The 17,660-nt window shown below is 35.8% G+C and overlaps 1 protein-coding gene across 2 annotated transcripts in view; it reads left to right on the forward strand.

Annotated features, from left to right (window-relative positions):
• Window positions 1-239: 239 nt before the first annotated feature.
• Window positions 240-17,660, forward strand: part of LOC111158273 (melanoma inhibitory activity 2) — an 84,359-nt gene continuing 66,938 nt past the window's right edge. For both annotated transcript variants that reach the window (XM_022520210.1, XM_022520201.1), the window contains exons 1-6: window positions 240-538; window positions 2,890-3,023; window positions 5,161-5,247; window positions 8,455-9,682; window positions 16,661-16,864; window positions 16,971-17,071. In XM_022520210.1, the coding sequence (XP_022375918.1) occupies window positions 424-538; window positions 2,890-3,023; window positions 5,161-5,247; window positions 8,455-9,682; window positions 16,661-16,864; window positions 16,971-17,071 (1,869 nt within the window). In that variant the 5' untranslated portion in view covers window positions 240-423. The remainder of the gene's footprint in view (window positions 539-2,889; window positions 3,024-5,160; window positions 5,248-8,454; window positions 9,683-16,660; window positions 16,865-16,970; window positions 17,072-17,660) is intronic.

Below are 17,660 nucleotides of genomic sequence, written 5' to 3' on the forward strand. Positions count from 1 at the left end.
GTATGCAGGAAATACTCAGTTTGTATTTATTGACTGACCTACCTAAGACTTTAATATAAAGAGATGAGCTCCCTTTTTATGGAGGCCTGTTTAAGAACCGTTCTGTGGAAAGCAAGTTGCCTTTAAGTGAGACAGCTTTACATGGGTCACCTTTATAAGCCCTGAGTCCAACTAAAAATCTCTGTTAATTATTAAACCCTTATGTATTATCTGGATACCTGACACTGCAGATTGCTGATAGAGAGCGTTTGTCCCTCAAGTTAAGCCTAAATGCCAGTTGAAAAATGTAATTATCAAGGGATTTAGAAAAACCTTTTTCTTTTAAATTTAGTAGACAGAGTGGGGTTTCTCTTGTTTTGGCTGGTATAGTTACGGGCTAAACAATTGGCTTAAACCTTGTTTGGGATTCCTGCTTGTTTTAGCATGGCGGAGCTTGGAGTTCACAGAACTCTCCTTTTGGTAATTTCTCTGACAAAGTGTCTTGAGGGCACAAAACTGCTGGCAGATTTAAAAAAATGTGGTGACTTGGAATGTGAAAGTAAGTTTGCTTTTCTTTTTTTTCCTTCTTTTCCTCTTAAACTAAGGTTCTGAAATGACATAATATGTTATTGTGGACATGTATGGAGGAAGTGAGCATTAATATCATTGAGCAATATTTGCAATTATAAAATATACTTCCCTATAAAAAATGTTTGAAGCAAAGCATTTCATAATAATTTTTAATGTAAGTGTATCAAGGGGCAAAGATCAGCCTGATATATAAATATAAGAGAAATTAATAAGATATTAATCCGGGCCTCAAAAACAAATCAGTGCTTTTACTATTTTTGAAGATAGCTAAATTGATTTGTATTGATTTGTATTAAAAAGATTTCAAGCCATTTGATAGTTCTTTATTTATGAAGCTCTTATATTTTTTAGTTTCTATTTCACAATCAGAACTTTCTGATTCTCTTGAGTTTTCTAAAAATATATTTATTTTGTATCACCATGATTTATTATCTAAGCTTTATCAAACATTAATCATTTCTGTGTTCATTTATCATGTAAAAATAATGAAATCAGTGTTAGGAGTACATAATTTTATTTACATCCTTGAATATTAGCTTTCTCCTATCTTCTACAAAGAAAAACTAATTTTCATTTTATTGCTTAAGAAGTTATTTTCTGTTATTAGCATTAGGGTACAAGATGAATAGTATCACAATATATTACAATTGTTTTAAATATGTTCTACCTCTTTAGTATGTGAGAATGATTTCTGATTTGCAACATGTAAATTAAAAATGCAAAACATTATTAGTAGAAAAGTAATAATTTATAAGTAAATTTTTTATGAGTAAACATTTTCCTTCATCATTTGGATATATAATTTGATACGCAGAGATTTACTAGATGATGTTTTATAATAGTAATAATCTTTCTTTCCCTCTTTATAACCTCATTTTAATTTCCTTAGGACCAGACATGAAACATGGAAAGGGAACATTCAAATTTATAGTGATTTATATTGTTATTTTAACTTTAATCATATGACTTAATCAAAATGTTTTACATATGTTAGTATAATTATAATAGGTAATATGGTATGTATATTACTTTATGTATTAAAGGGCTAAATCTAGTATATGTAGTTATGATTATAGTTATTGAAGGTCTATTATGTGCTGAGTCTGGAGGGGTCAGAGTGTGTATCTAAGAGAAATAAAATGAAATGTCAGATAAGTTTCTTGACCTCCAGGAATTAGATCAACATGAAAAAGTAAATAGCAATACAACTTAAGGATAATAGGTAATATTGAAGTTCAGAAAAGGGACAGAACAGGCTGGACCAGTTTGGAATGTCTCATAGAAGAAGTAGGATATGAGTTGATCACAAAGAGAGACTGAAGGGTTTCTAGGCTTAGGAAAGAACAGAAAGAAAAATCTCAGAATATGGAAGGCATATTGCAGTGAAAATAACAATCTCAGTGCAAATCTGGCTCCACCATTTATAAGGTGTGTGACTTATTTAAAGGCTCATTTGTTGGATTGATAGAAGATTATTGACCTTATTGGTCTGTTTTAATAAAATAAAGATAGGAAAGAGTTATCATAATGCCTGGAATATACAGAAGTCCCCTTTATCCATGGGTCACTTTCCATGGTTCTAGTTAACTGAGGTCAACCATGGTCCAAAGGCAGATGATCCTTCTGATGTGCAGCCAGAAGATTAGTAGCCCAACTCTATGTCATAGTGCTTACCCCATGTTCCTCACTTCATCTCATTAGGGAGGCATTTTATCCCACATCATTTTGAGAAGAGTAAGTACATTTTGAGAAAGATTGGTTACATAACTTTTATTATAGTATATTGTTACAATTCAATTTTACTATTATTGTTGTTAATCTCTTACTGGGCCTAATTTAGAAATTAAACTTTATTATATGTATGTATACATAGGAAAAAACATAGTATATACAGGGTCAGGTACTATCTGTGGTTTCAGATAACCACTAGGTGTCTTGAATCATATCTCCCACAGATAAGGGGGACTACTGTAGTAGGTACTAGGAAGAAAACAAATTATCTTTACCTTTCCTTTCTAATAAGAATGATATGACATATTCCAGGGACAATGGATAGATGAACTTGACTATAAAGGAATAAAAGGAAGTCATTTTAAATAAGGAAGAGGATCAGGTTATGGATAACCTTAGATACCAAGCCAAAGAGCTTAGAATTGATTCTGTGTGCAGTGGGAAGTCTTTGTAGGTTTTTGAGGTGATAAATGATATGAAGAAATTAGCATTTGGAAATACATAGGATAGACTGGAGGAGGGCAATATGGGAGGGGGAGAAATATCACTTTAATTTAAATTGTGTGTTTTTCTCACATGTTTACATAGCTTTAATAAGCAGAGTCTTAGCCATGAGAGATTACAGAGGACCTGACTGCCGATACCTGAACTTCACTAAGGGAGAAGAGATATCTGTTTATGTTAAACTTGCAGGAGAAAGGGAAGATTTGTGGGCAGGAAGTGTAAGTATCTAGTTTTAAAAACTGAATGTAGAATAAATGACTAGCTTGTACAGAATACCTGCTTTTCACTTCTAAAGGAACTTTAATACATTTTAAAGCACTTTACATATATAGTATACATGTAATATATATTTAAAACCCTTAACATGTTTTTCTAAAAAAATATCTATTTATTTGGGAGAGAGAGCGAGTGCATGTGCATGATTTGGGGGAGGGGCAGAGGGAAAGAACCTCAAGAAGACTCCCCTGATGGGTGCGGAGCCGTACATGGGGCTCTATCTCAGGACCCTGAGATCACGACATGAGCCCAAATCAAGAGTCAGATGCTTAACCAACTGAGCCACCCATGCACCCCACTCTTCACATATTTAAACAAACAAAAATGGTCATGTTCAGTCTTGGTTCCAAGATTTATACAAAAGTAGTATTTTGGGAAGGCATTCTGGTTGGGATAGAGAACTAAGAGTGCCTTGAAATTATTTTTACATAGCATGCAGAGTTTTTGAAGTTAAGTTTAATATTTACTTGGTGAATAAAATTTAGAGGTGCTGGTGGAGATTATGGGATATCTAGGCAACACTAGTGATCTCATGGTGCTGCCAATGGCTAAGTTTAAGAGAGACCGGAAAGTTTTAGTTAATCAGATTAAAAGACATGTCTTTCTGAGCACATAAAGGACTTTTTTTTTTTTTAATTTAAGATTTCTTTATTTGAGAGAGAGAGCATGGGCAGGGTGAGGGTGGTGGTACAGAAGGAGAGGGAGAAACAGAATCTCTGTGGAGCAAGGAGCCCAACATGGGGCTTGATCTGAGGTCCCTGAGATCATGACCTGAGCCAAAGGCAGATGGACTGAGCCACCCAGGCACCCCAGGGATAGAGTTCTTATTGAAGAGATCCTCAGAGAGATGAGTAGCCTAGAGAATCAAGGTATGTGTGTGAATTTTTCATGAAAAACAACAAGTGGGAGAGCCTTTTATTTGGCCTAAAGTCCTATTACACAGAAATTCCTCGGGGCGCCTGGGTGGCTCAGTGGGTTAAGGCCTCTGCTTTCGGCTCAGGTCATGATCCCAGGGTCCTGGGATCGAGCCCCACATCGGGTTCCCTGCTCAGCAGGGAGCCTGCTTCCCTCTCTCTCTCTGCCTGCCTCTCTGCCTACTTGTGATCTCTGTCAAATAAATAAATAAAATATTAAAAAAAAAAAAAAAGAAATTCCTAGAAGCCTGAGTAAACTCTCTAAATATGTAACAGGAAAATTAATGATTAGTGTTTTCAGTTGGAAATATATGTGTATCTCTGATGGTATCATTATGCTTTATAATAAAAAGATGCTATAAGCAATTTTACTCCTATGCTGAACAAGTGTGACCAACCTGATGCATACATCATTTCCATATTGAACATGCAACAGATTTTTCTGTTGTGTAGCCTCTGTGATCACTATTAGAAGGAGCAGGTTCTGTTTGAATCTATCTAGCTTTTTAGCATCGGGAGCTATATGACTCAACCCCTGACTGTCAACGGCCAGAATTATTTGACTTCTGCAGTTCCAAAGATTCCTTACTGCTTATGGTCTCTTACACATGCCAGTGTATGTCTCTGAACACATTAGAGGCAACCAATGGAGCTGTAAGATAAATGTCACCAAAGGTATCACAAGAGGAAAAGAAAGCGTTCTTTCTTGGTTTCTGTGTGTGAAAATGATAGTTCCACACAAAAGCAGCATGTAATGTGTGGAACCAGGGTGAAGTTTCAAGCATACTGAGTTCTATGCATTAGGTGTTTTAGTCCGGGCAGGAAGCTGTTCAAGAAACCACACTGCAGCGTTCACCCACAGCCTATCAGGTTCTAAATAGCGGCAGCTACAGAGCTGGAAGAACCACCGCTGAGATGTAGTGGTGCTGGATCAAGGGACCAAAACATGGCCTTTAAACTTTGCCGTGAATAGGAAATGGACTGAGAGTGGGATGGTGAAGCCTTCACTCTTGGGGGACATCTTCTATGTACTTGAACTGGATTAAGGAGATCCCTATTATCAAGGTAGCTGCAGAAAAGTTGAATGGAACCAAATCCTCCTAGGAGGATGTTACTATAGCTTCAACCACTCCTCCTTGCTAATCTTTATTCTTCATTTTGGTAGAAAGGAAAGGACTTTGGATATTTTCCCAGAGATGCAGTACAGATTGAAGAGGTGTTCATATCTGAGGAAGTTGAGATATCAACTAAAGTGAGTATTAATAACATTTCAGTTGTTAATTTAATTTATAATTTCTTGGCTAAAATAGCTTTCTGTAGTGTAAGTGTCCATTGGTTAATTATCTTGTGTAGTGAATATATAAAATAGTTGGTCTGAGAACTTAATCTAGGAATAGTTTGAGTATGTGAATAAAATGAGGTAAGACAAAGTTGATGACAGGCATACTACTTTCTGAAAAATTTACAGACAGGTAGAGTAAAGTAGTTGAGAGCAGGATAGAGTCTGGACTGAGTTCAAAGACTGACTGTGGCCTTGTATACTTTAATTTTCTAAACTGTAAAATGAGGATGATGATTGTAATAGAGTGCTACTTCATAAATTTATTGGGGAAAGATGAACATATGTAAAGCATATAGAACAGCACTTAGTAAGTGCTATAAAAGTATTAGATATTATTATTAGTATTATTATCCTACTGGGACAAAATTTATTTTCCATCACTCTCTCTAGATCTCATATCTGTACAATTTCTTTTTCTGTTGAGTTTTAAATGCGCTTGATAGTGTTGGGCTTGATAATGTTGGGCTTGATAATGAGAAAAAGTATCAGAATGTGACTTTTTAATATGTAAGTTTGATTAGCCTATTTAATTCAGATTCCAGGTTAAGGACACTTAAATAAGGTCAATGTGAGATGAGTCAGCCTAATCAAGCAAACTGTCTACTATCTGGCTCTTTCTCAGCATAAATTCTGGGATTAATAGTCAGTTCAATGTATAATTACTGGTCCTGTCAGTTTTTTTTTTAAAGATTTTATTTATTTATTTGACAGAGAGAGATCACAAGTAGGCAGAGAGGCAGGCAGAGAGAGAGGAAGAAGCAGGCTCCCCACTGAGCAGAGAGCCCGATGCGGGGCTCGATCCCAGGACCCTGAGATTATGACCTGAGCCGAAGGCAGCGGCTTAACCCGCTGAGCCACCCAGGCGCCCCTGGTCCTGTCAGTTTTATCTCCAAAATATATCTGGAATACATTGTCTTCTTGTCATTTTCACTCTCTCCATAGCCCTAATCCAAGGCCTCATCATCTCTTGATTAAAATATTGCAGTATTGATCTCCTTGACTCTACCTTTGTCCTCTTCCAATACATTTTCCAAATAGCAATGGATCTCATAAGAACAAAACCCAAACAAAAAAATCCCAAAAAACAAAAACAAAAAAAACCAACAAAACTTCAGCTGTCATTCCTTTAGTTTAAAGCCTGTGAATGGCTTTCCAATGAACCTAGAATCAAGCCCCCAGCTCCTTACCCTGGCTCTACACGATCTGCTCCTGTCCTCCACCCCCTTCCCAATGACCCTGACACTGCTCTCTCCTCACTATGCTCCTGGCCACGCTCGCTTATTGACTGTTCTTAGAACATGCTAAACACTTTCCCACCCCAGAGACCCAAACAGGCTGCTCCTTCTGGTTCAAATGCTTTCCCCAGGTTCTTCATTTAGCTAGTTCCTTCTTATCCTTTCTATCACCACGTAAACATCAGTGCCTCAGAGAGGCCATCCATGATGATTCTTGTGGGATTACTGCATCTTAATCACAGATTCCTGTTTATTTCCTCCACAGCACTTATCACAATTCACTTTTTTCTTCTGTTTACTGTAGAATTTCAGCACCTAGCACAGTGTACAGCACAGAGGAAGCATACAGAAGCCCTACATTCTTAGTCAAGTTCTCTGAGAAATAGACTCTGAGGGGGACCTTTGCACCCAAGAAGTTTACTGGGGAGTACTCTTAGGAAGAACACCTGTGAGGGATCAAAAGAAAAAGCAGAATTGGACAGAGAAGTTAAACTGTGATGCCATTGCTACAAAAGTTTCAGTTGATTCCATAAGGAACTCTGAACCTGGGATGGCCTTTCAAGAGTTGCCTTGAATAGGGCAAGGTGTTGGGCCTTTTTACCCTTACATTACTGGCTAATCTGGGATGGTGTAACTTGAGCTGGGTGAGGCTAGTGTTTACTACAGATAGTTACTAAATATTCTAAGCACTTCATTCATTTAATCCTCACAACACAACACCCATATAAGATAGATACATAAGATACCATATGTCATTATCCTCATTTTATAGATGAGGAGAATGAGACATAAAAATATCATATAATTCACCCAAGTTCACAGAGGTGAATATCAGGGTCAGGATTTAAACCCAAATGGTTGGCTCCAGAATCTGTTCTCAATCATGTATTATACTGCAGTGCCTAAAACATTGTAAAATTTCAATTTTGAAGTTCACTTTTTAAAAATTCTGAACTTTGGGGCATCTGGGTGGCTCAGTGGTTTGAAGCCGCTGCCTTCAGCTCAGGTCATGATCTCAGGGACCTGGGATCGAGCCCCACCTTGGGCTCTCTGCTCAGCCAGGAGCCTGCTTCCTCCTCTCTCCCTCTCTGCCTGCCTCTCTGCTGCCTGCCTCTCTGCCTACTTGTGATCTCTGTCTGTCAAATAAATAAGTAAAATCTTTAAAAATTCTGAACTTTATTCTCATTTCATAATGATCATATCCAAAGAGAACTACATATCACTGTTTTATACCTTCAGATTAAAAAATAATAACTTTGAAAAAAAATAATAACTTTGGTCAGTAGAGCATGGAACGGTTGATCTCCAGGTCATGTGTTCAAGCCCCACATTGGGTGTGAAGCCTACTTAAAGTAAAATTTAAAAAAATATTAACTTTACCATTTTTCTTCTTGCTGATTCAGTTGTTCTATGAGATGAAAAAGAGGATTCTCTACCGCAATTGGCTATATACCATATCTCAATAAAAAAAGTCTAAATGTTGTAGTGCAACTTTTAACAAGGCCTTCGGGCTTTAGAGTCTCTAGGCTGTCTGAGCTGTGGCCATGTGCTGTGAAATTCCACTCTCACATAACCACACAGCTGCATGTGTCTGGTTAGTACACTCTTAAAAGAAGCAAGATTTTATGGACATGTAGGCCTTTTCATCAAGAGTTTATTTTCAGAATATACTCAAAGCCTTGATTTTTCATTTAGATTTATATAATTGACCCTGAGTCAGTTGTGATATAAATGATTGAGATTAGGAGATCTGATTTTAGTTTTTGTTGTGCTGTTGAGCTAGTTGTATGGTCTTGGGAAAATCATAGTCATCTATTTTAAGTGACTTAAGGAAAAACAAGGATTTTTAGTATATGTATGTCAATCAGTTTTTCTCTTATAGGAATCTGATTTTCTTTGTCTTCTTGGAGTAAGTTACACATTTGAAAATGAAGACAGTGAATTAAACAGTGATGATGGCAAAAATATATATCTATATGAAGAAGATAAAGACCAAAAGTCTAGTGTGTATGAAAGTGATTTTCAGAGAGAATCTGGATTTTATTCATCTTCTGAAAGTACTTTGTTTGAAGATCAATTTCCATCATCAGAAGCTCCTGAAGATATCAGAAGTACTAGTGAATCAAAAGACTGGAAAGGAGTGGATGCTGGAAGTATGAAAGAGGATTCTCTTCCAGAAGTGGATCACATCCCACCATCCTCAGCTGAAGTAAAAGGATGGTTTGGATTTGGAAGGGAACTAGCTGAAGGAAAGACTTTTGAATCAGTTATTGAACCTCTACAAGAAAGTTCATTGCAAAGTCGAAAAATAGCAGGAGAAGATGAGAATGACCTAGAGGAATTAAATAATGATGAACCCCAAACAGAACAAAAGCAAGAACCTGAATTGGAATTTGATTTAGTGCCAAAGAAACAGTCTGAACTAGGTTCTGAGTCAGAGAACATTAACAGTCATGAAGCCACTAGTTGGTTTGGGGGTGGTTTTAAGAGTTATTTAGGTTTTGGAGGTGAGGATACAGGGCTTGAATTATTGTTGAAAGAAAGCAATCCACCACTACAAGATGCTCCTAATTCCATATCATCTGAAGAAGAACCCACAGTTCCATGCCCAGAAATATTAACAGAAAAAGAAGACACAATTGCCAATGATACCTCAATTCTCAAGCCAAGTTGGTTTGATTTTGGTTTTGGTATGCTAGGCTTTGTATATACCAATGAAGATGAAATTATATCAGATGATGGAAAAAGTGAAGGAGGATATGGAGGAGATAAACATGAACATCTGCCAACAAGCAAATTTGACCCTGATGAGGAACAAGAAATAAAAACAAGAGAAATTATGGAAACTGAAGATCAAGTAAGCAAGGAAAGAGCCCCAGAGAAAATAGATGATTCTGATACCTTACCATATTTTAAAAAGTTCTTATATAATTTTGACAGTCCTTGGAACTTCCAGGACATTCCAAAGGAAACAGAATTGCCATTTTCTGAACAGATACAGGATGAAAATAATGTAATTGAAAATGATGAAACAGAAGAATTTTCAGCTGAAAATGATCACACAGATAATATGAAAGCTATGATGCTAAAAAGCAGATCCAGTCAGTCAGGTTGGTATAAAATATCTATAATTGTATGTATGTATATAGTTATTTATTTATGAAAGATTTTATTTATTTGACAGAGAGCGAGCACACACATAAGCAGGAAAGCAGCAGAGGGAAAGGGAGAATACAGGTGCTCTGCTGAGCAGGGAGCCTGATGTGAGGCTTGATCCCAGGACCCTGGGATCATTACCTGAGCTGAAGGCAGGTGCTTAACTGACTGAGCTACCTACACAGGTGCCCCTAATATAATTAATTTTTTTAAACATAATTTATTTTTGTAAGTACAAATTGGATGAAAAAGTCCAGAAATCCATGTTTCTCAAAATACTCAATAATCAACAATAACCTTATTAACTACCGTTTATTAACTTCTGGTTTACTCTGGGACTAAGATCTTAATATTATAAAATAAAATACCAAGGAAGAAGGAATGATTGGAGATATACAGATATTCCAAGAAGATCTTAAGATAGTTTGCAATAAGTGTTTATTTTTATTGAAGTAATATATGTAAACAGGTTTTAAAATATAAATAGTACTAAGGCTTTTTTTTTTGTCTTTTTAAACAAAAACAATTTTTCCCTGTGTCCATCTCTACTCTCACCTCTGTTCCAGTAATTTCTCTTTCTTTCTTTCTTTCTTTTTTTTTTCTTTCTTTCTTATCCAATTTCTTTTAGTATTTATCTCTATTTTCTGAATAAAACCTTTATATTGTTTTGCTTTGATTTATACTTGATGATGTCCTTTGACTTTCTATTTTGGTAAATGAAGATTTCTTTTTGCTCATTTACATTAACTTTTTAGCTCATTAATAACATCCCAGTATAACTATATTTGAATGGTTTTCTGTCAATTCTGGGAGCTTAACAATAGGCAATGGAAGAGGGCAGAGTATCAGAGGATACTTCTAGATCTAGATGTCTAGGTATCTAGCGATTTCTATGATTAAAAACCTATGGATTCTATTTTAAGTAAAGAATTATGTAACATGACTCTCTCACATCTCCATTCTGATGTCTCTGTGATGGATAGATTAGAAACTCTGTAAATACTGGCCAATAATCCAGGAACGATTGAACCCTAGAATGACAGATAGCCTTTCACAAGAAGAGATCAACACTGTTGCAAACTCAGAAGAAAACACATTTATTTCTATCAGAAATGGTTGATTTTTTTGAATTTCCAGAACTATATGTCATTTCTTAATATTCTCCAAAATGTGAGCTTTTTACTTAATATTCTTAATCAGAATGTAGACTTAGAGTCTTACCCTTTTCTAAATGAGAAAGATGTAGGTGTGATGCTTTTTTTTAAGATTTTATTTTTATTTATTTATCTGATAGAGAAAGAGAGCTCACAAGTAGGCAGAGAGGTAGGCAGAAAGAGGCAGAAAGAGGTAGGCAGAAAGAAAGCCCTGATGTGGGGCTCGATCCCAGGACCCTGAGATCATGACCTGAGCTGAAGGCAGAGGCTTGCCCCACTGAGCCACCTAGGCACCCCGTGATGCATTTTAATGACTAAAAATATTAAAGACATGATGCCAAAGGCTAAAGAGGAAGTTATTTTGTTTTCAGGATTTAGTTCCTAAAAGAATATTTATGAAAAAGCAAATAAGAGAAATTAGGAAGAATAAGTGAGACTAAAATAAAGCAAAACAACATCAGGTCCAGAAATAAAGAAGATTCAAAAAACAGATATATGAAAATATTTTAGAACATATGTATAGAACTCAAGGACAGCCTGAATATCACTTTAGTAGAATTTATTTATTATTTCATTAATGATGCTAAGAGAATTTCTAAATATGAAAACTTCGACAATAATCAAATGAGAATAGGGCAGTTTTGCAATTATAAATAGTTTTGAGGGACTTTTGTGAAAATATTCAGAAATTCCTTTAAGTTTCTAAAAAAGATATGTCATTCTATATAAACAAATATATTATTCCAAAATATTATGGTATTAATTAAATAGAAAATAACCTGGGGTCATGTAAAATTTGTTTTTAAAAAGGAATACTAAAAAAAATTCAGATAAAGCCACAGGCCCTATTTTTGGTTCTTGGAAAAGAGCTACAACAGCCAAAATTTTCAGATAATTTCAACAACTCTTTTAGGAAATAGCAAATGAAAATTTGCCTTACTCAGAAAGAGTTCATGAAAAATGAATTACTAATCTTAAATCAATATTTATGAAAGTCTGAGACCCGAGATAACCAGATTTACAGAAAAACTAATATACTGACAAAGGTATTTACAAAACAGATAAATTAGGGAACAGTTATTTATATTAAAATATTAATAACTTTAATAAAAGGACTCCAATTGAACTTATTTAAATAATGAGTTTCCCAAATACAGTTAAATATGAAAAGTTCTTCATTATTTTATTTGACTTAAAATTCTGTTTATAAACAATTGTAAGAAAGGCATATCTGTATCTAATGTAAATCTTTTTTTTTTTAAAGATTTTATTTATTTATTTGATACAGAGACAACGAGAAAGGGAACATAAGCAGGGGGATGGGAGCCTGAGAAGCAGACTCCCCTCTGAGCAGGGAGCCTGATGAGGGGCTCCATCCCAGGGCCCTGGGATCATGACCTGAGCTAAAGGCAGACACTTAACCAACTGAGCCACCCAGGCTCCCAATTGCTCATTTTTTACTTTAATGTCCACTGGTGGCATTATTAAATTACTGATACGAGTTTGCTTACTTGGGACTTTCATCTTTTGAACAATGCCAAATAAATGACAGCATCAAAGTGTTATGTTAAATTTGTAATTGCAAGTGCAAAATTAGACACTGAATATTCTCTTACTAATCTTTAATACTGCTTTTCAGAACTGCATTGATACTTTCCTCCTCTTATCTTAAAAACTAACTGAGAAGTAAATCCCACAGTTTACCTGAATACTATATTTCAGGCTAGGACTTGTTAAAACTTTTTTTTCCCCTTTAACTCTGATTAGTTTATTCAATCAAATGATCAGTTTAAACTATGTTTGAGGGGCGCCTGGGTGGCTCAGTGGGTTAAGCCGCTGCCTTCGGCTCAGGTCATGATCCCAGGTCCTGGGTTCAAGCCCCACATCGGGCTTTCTGCTCAGCAGGGAGCCTGTTTCCTCCTCTCTCTCTGCCTGCCTCTCTGCCTACTTGTGATTTCTCTCTGTCAAATAAATAAATAAAATCTTTAAAAAAAAAATAAACTATGTTTGAAAATTGAATTGTTTTAAAATAAATGACTATTAGATATGGTATGCTTATGAATATATGATCCAACAATACAAATGTGGGAAATTTTGACATGGTACAAATTAAAACTTTTTTCAATTAATTTTGGGGAAGGATAATTCTTTTATTTTATTATTTTTTAGGATTTTATTTATTTGAGAGAGAGAGAGAGAGCACAAGAAGGGGAGAGGGACAGAGAGAGCGGGAGGAGCAAACTCCCCACTGAGCAGGAATCCCAGCTCAGGGCTGGATCCCAGGATCCCCAGATCATGACCTGAGCCCAAGTCAGACGGCTAACCAACTGAGCCACCCAGGCGCCCCAGATAATCTTTTTAAAATGAGGGTTCTCAAAAAGATGTGCATGTGCATTTTCATTCCTAATTTGAACTTAGGTATATTGTCATTTAAAGGTATAAATCATTTAAATACTTAATATGTAGCATAAAATCAGAAAAATCAGGAATATTTTATTTGAATAAAATTTTGAATTTTATTTGAATTGAATTTTATTTGAATAAAATATCAATACTTATTTATTTAAATAAATATCAGCCTTGTTACACTGAAATTCAAAATAAAACATATTTTCCCTAATGATCATATTATCAATTGGATAATATAAAATTTTTCTCTGCCAGTATAGATTTATGAATTCTGTAAAAAAAGCTATGATAAGATTTATAATTTCTTGAGTTCTTTCTCAGAAATTTATGGCAGTTATTGAAGCAGGATGTCAATTTCATGAGATCACCAAATTAAGGAAACGTGTAATTTTGCCTTTGCTATACTCATTCATAGCATAGGAATGAAATCCAAAATACAATTTACTATTGATTTTAATTTGATTCCTCAGCACAACTTTATGCTGTTATTGGGTCTGAAGGAGGAAACAAGCATATACCTCTGTATACTCATGGAAGCATGTATTTTACTAACAGTTGAATGAGAATATCTTGAAGTTTTTTACTTTTATATTCTACTTAAAATATCTGTATTTTCCCTCTACTGAGCCAACATAAACATATAAAACATTATTTTAATGTGTTAATCTTTGCTTAATTGCTAAAATAACTTAAATAATGTCAAGAATATAGTTTGAACTTACATTGCCTATATTTCTTTTACACAATGCATTCTAATAAATTAGTAAATAATGTACTTTAAAATATAAGACATCCTATAATTACTAGCCAATAAGGATTGCTCTCAATCATTCAGAATTTTCAGTTGATATGAAAGATGTATCTGATTTTAGGGGCTTCTATTTAGGGGCGCCTGGGTGGCTCAGTGGGTCAAGCCTCTGCCTTCAGCTCAGGTCATGATCTCAGGGTCCTGGGATCGAGCCCCACATCAGGCTCTCTGCTCAGCAGGGAGCCTGCTTCCCCCTCTTTCTGCCTGCCCCTCTGCCTACTTGTGAGCTCTCTTTCTCTATCAGATAAATAAATAAAAATAAAATCTTTAAAAAAAAAAGCTGCTGTTTAGGGGTGCTTGGGTGGTTCAGTCAGTTAAGCGCCTGCCTTAACTGGTTCTTCCATCTTTGGAGCTATCTCGTTTAAAGTTTGAGAGAAGGGATGCCTGGGTGGCTCAGTCGGTTAAGTGTCTGACTTTGCCTTGGGTCATGATCTCAGTGTCTTGGGACTGAGTCCCATATCAGGGTTTGCACTCATCCGGGAGTCTGCTTCCCCTGCCTCCTGCTCCTCCCCCCTCTCATGCTTGCATGCTCTCTCTCTCTCTAAAATAAATAGATAAGATCTTAAAAAAAGGTTGGAGTGATAATGGCTTTTATATTTAATAGTTCACACTGGCAGATACGTGTTTTAGATACGCACGATTCAGTGGAGTAGATTGCAGAACTTGCAAAATAATTGCTGTAAGTTTCTTTGTGTAACTGGCTCAGTTTGTTCTATTTATTAAATAGAACAGGTGGTTATGTAGGATATGATTACGGTGGTTACAACAACTATTGTGGATATGGTGATTACAGCAATCAGCAGAGTCGTTATGGGAAAGTATCCAGGTGAAGTGGTCATTGAAGTAGCTACTTACCATACTAAATTATTCCATTTGTAACTTATCCTCAACAGGTGGCAAGACAGTATTTTCCAGTCTTAAGATTCATTTGAAGGTGGTCTTGCCACCTTTTTTGTATCAAGTCCCCAAATGGAAGTATCATGTTGCGTCCCTCTGAAGTTTGATTCTGAGTTCTCATTAAAAGAAATTTGCTTTCGTTGTTTTATTTCTTAATTGTTATACTTCTGAATCAATTTGTGTTTTATGTCCCTTCAGTATTCTAGAGCGAGTCTTGTGTTAAAAGCCCAGTGTGACAAGGTCATGATGTGGTAGTGTCTTACTGATTTTAAATAAATCCTTTTGTATATAAAAAAAAGGTAGGCTGTAGATAGTATAAATAATATTGGTCATTTTGACTCCTGGTTCTTTAACAGATAAAGTAAGAGTAATCTATCTTACCATTTTTCTTGAATGGCAGGGATATACATTTTTTCAATGAAATTTAAATATTATACTTCCTAAGGTAATAAATGTATCTAAGAGGAATGAAATTCTATAGAGAGATATTTAGTATCTTACTCTTAGTAATAAGCCTATATAGCACAATAGAGTTGTTGACAGTTATGTTAGTTTTTTTAAAAATAGTTTTTAGGACAAGAAAACGATGTAGAGAATAGAATTGTATATAGTTTTAAAAATTCTTCCTTGGTAAAAGAATAAAGAAAAGGCATAGGCTGAATAATGACCGTTCAAAGATGTTCATGTCTTAATTACCAGGCCCTGTGACTATGTTACTGAACATGGCAAAAAGGACTTGAAGATATGATTAAATTAAGCATCCTGAGATGGAGAGGGTATCCTAGTGGACCCAATATAATCACAAGGTTTGCTAAAGGTGGAAGGAAGGAGGGTCAGAGTAAGGGAGAGTGCTATCTTTGAAAATGAAAGAAGGGGCCATGAGCTAAGGGATGCAGGTTGCCTCCACAAGGTAGAAAAGGCAAGAAAATAGATTCTCCTCTAGAGCCTACAGAAGAAACACAGCCTTGTCAACACCTTGATTTTGGGACTCCAGAACTGTAAGAGAATATATTTGTACTATTTAAGTCACTGAATGTGTGGTTATTTATTACATTAGCAGCAGGAACTCATGCAGGCTGCAGTTTATATTTTAGTGAATTCTTTCCATTAAGAAATGTCACGGGGCACCTGGGTGGCTCAGTGGGTTAACCCTCTGCCTTTGGCTCAGGTCATGATACCAGGGTCCTGGGATCGAGCCCCACATGGGGCTCTCTGCTCAGCGGGGATCCTGCTCCCCCCTTTCTCTCTGCCTGCCTCTCTGCTCTGCCTACTTGTGATCACTGTCTGTCAAATAAATAAATAAAATCTTAAAAAAAAAGTGTCACAATGACCACAAAAATTCAAAGAATGGTCTGCCTAAAAAACAAAAGGAAAGCCTACAACAAAGCAAGTATTAAAGGAACTCCAGGGGTGCTTGGGTGGCTCAGTTGGTTGAGTGTCCAACTCTTGGTTTCAGCTCAGGTCATGATCTCATGAGTTGTGGGATTAAGCTCTGTATTGAGCCCCATGTGGAGCCCTGTGTGGGGCTCCCCACTCAGTGGAGAGTCTCCTTGAAGATTCTTTCCCTCTGCCCCTCCCCCAATGCATGCTCATGCTCTTTTTCTCTCCCTTAAAATAAATAAATCTTAAAAGAAAAACCCAAACATTTCTAATTTTATTTGCAGATATGGCTTCTGAAATAGAATCACCCAGGAGAATTCATAAAGAAGTACTTTTCAAAACTCCATCTTCTAAAAATAATGATGAAAAATCAAAAACATTACTAGGTACTGAAGGATCTACTCAGGCAGAAATAGGCAGATCTGTGGAAAATACCCGGCCAAACCATCAAAAGGTTTCAACTGATTACTTTTTGTCTTCTCAAGAAGGTAAGAAAAAAGTTATTTGTTCTCTAATGCAGCAATTAAGGAAGAAATTAGATTTAAAAGTTACCTCACATCAAGTGTTGACTTATTTTTATTTATAAATTGACAGAAGATGCTTCTGAGTGTTGGATTCTGAAATATTTATTTCAAATTGACATTTGTGATTTTATGAGTTCTGCATTTTCACCAATTATAATTCTTACAGAAAGGGTAAGTTGACCTTGTAAATCTTTTGCATTAATTTTATCTATTTTTCTAAATATAGCAGTAGTTGAAAATGATGTTTGAGAGAATCTTCCCTATGCAAATGTTACATAATGTTTCTCTTTCCATGAAATCTTACCTGTAAGATTTCTCTTACAGGAATGTTTTGTTGCATGGATATTGTTAAGGATTTTTTTTTTTTAACTTTTCCTTAAGTTTGTTGATCTTCAGCAAACAGGTAAAGACCAAATGCAGGCCTGGTCAGGAAGTTATTGCATTAGTTTAGGAAATAAACGGTGAAGGTCTAAATCAAGGTATATAAACTCAAATGAAATGAATGAAGTAAAGATGAGAATTGTAACCAACAGAGTGTGTATGCTTTCTCCAAAGGATGTAGCTACTGTTTATCTTTAGCCTGGTTTGGCCAGATCTTTTGATATTTCTTTTCTTTCTTTCTTTCTTTCTTTTTTTTTTTTTTAAGATTTTATTTATTTATTTGAGAGACAGAGATCACAAGTAGGCTGAGAAGCAGGCAGAGAGAGAGAGAGAGGAGGAAGCAGGCTCCCCGCTGAGCAGAGAGCCGGATGCGGGGCTC

This window comes from Enhydra lutris, unplaced genomic scaffold (assembly GCF_002288905.1).
Source record: "Enhydra lutris kenyoni isolate GAN:26980312 unplaced genomic scaffold, ASM228890v2 scaffoldscaffold4, whole genome shotgun sequence".
In the NCBI taxonomy this organism is placed as follows: domain Eukaryota; kingdom Metazoa; phylum Chordata; class Mammalia; order Carnivora; family Mustelidae; genus Enhydra; species Enhydra lutris.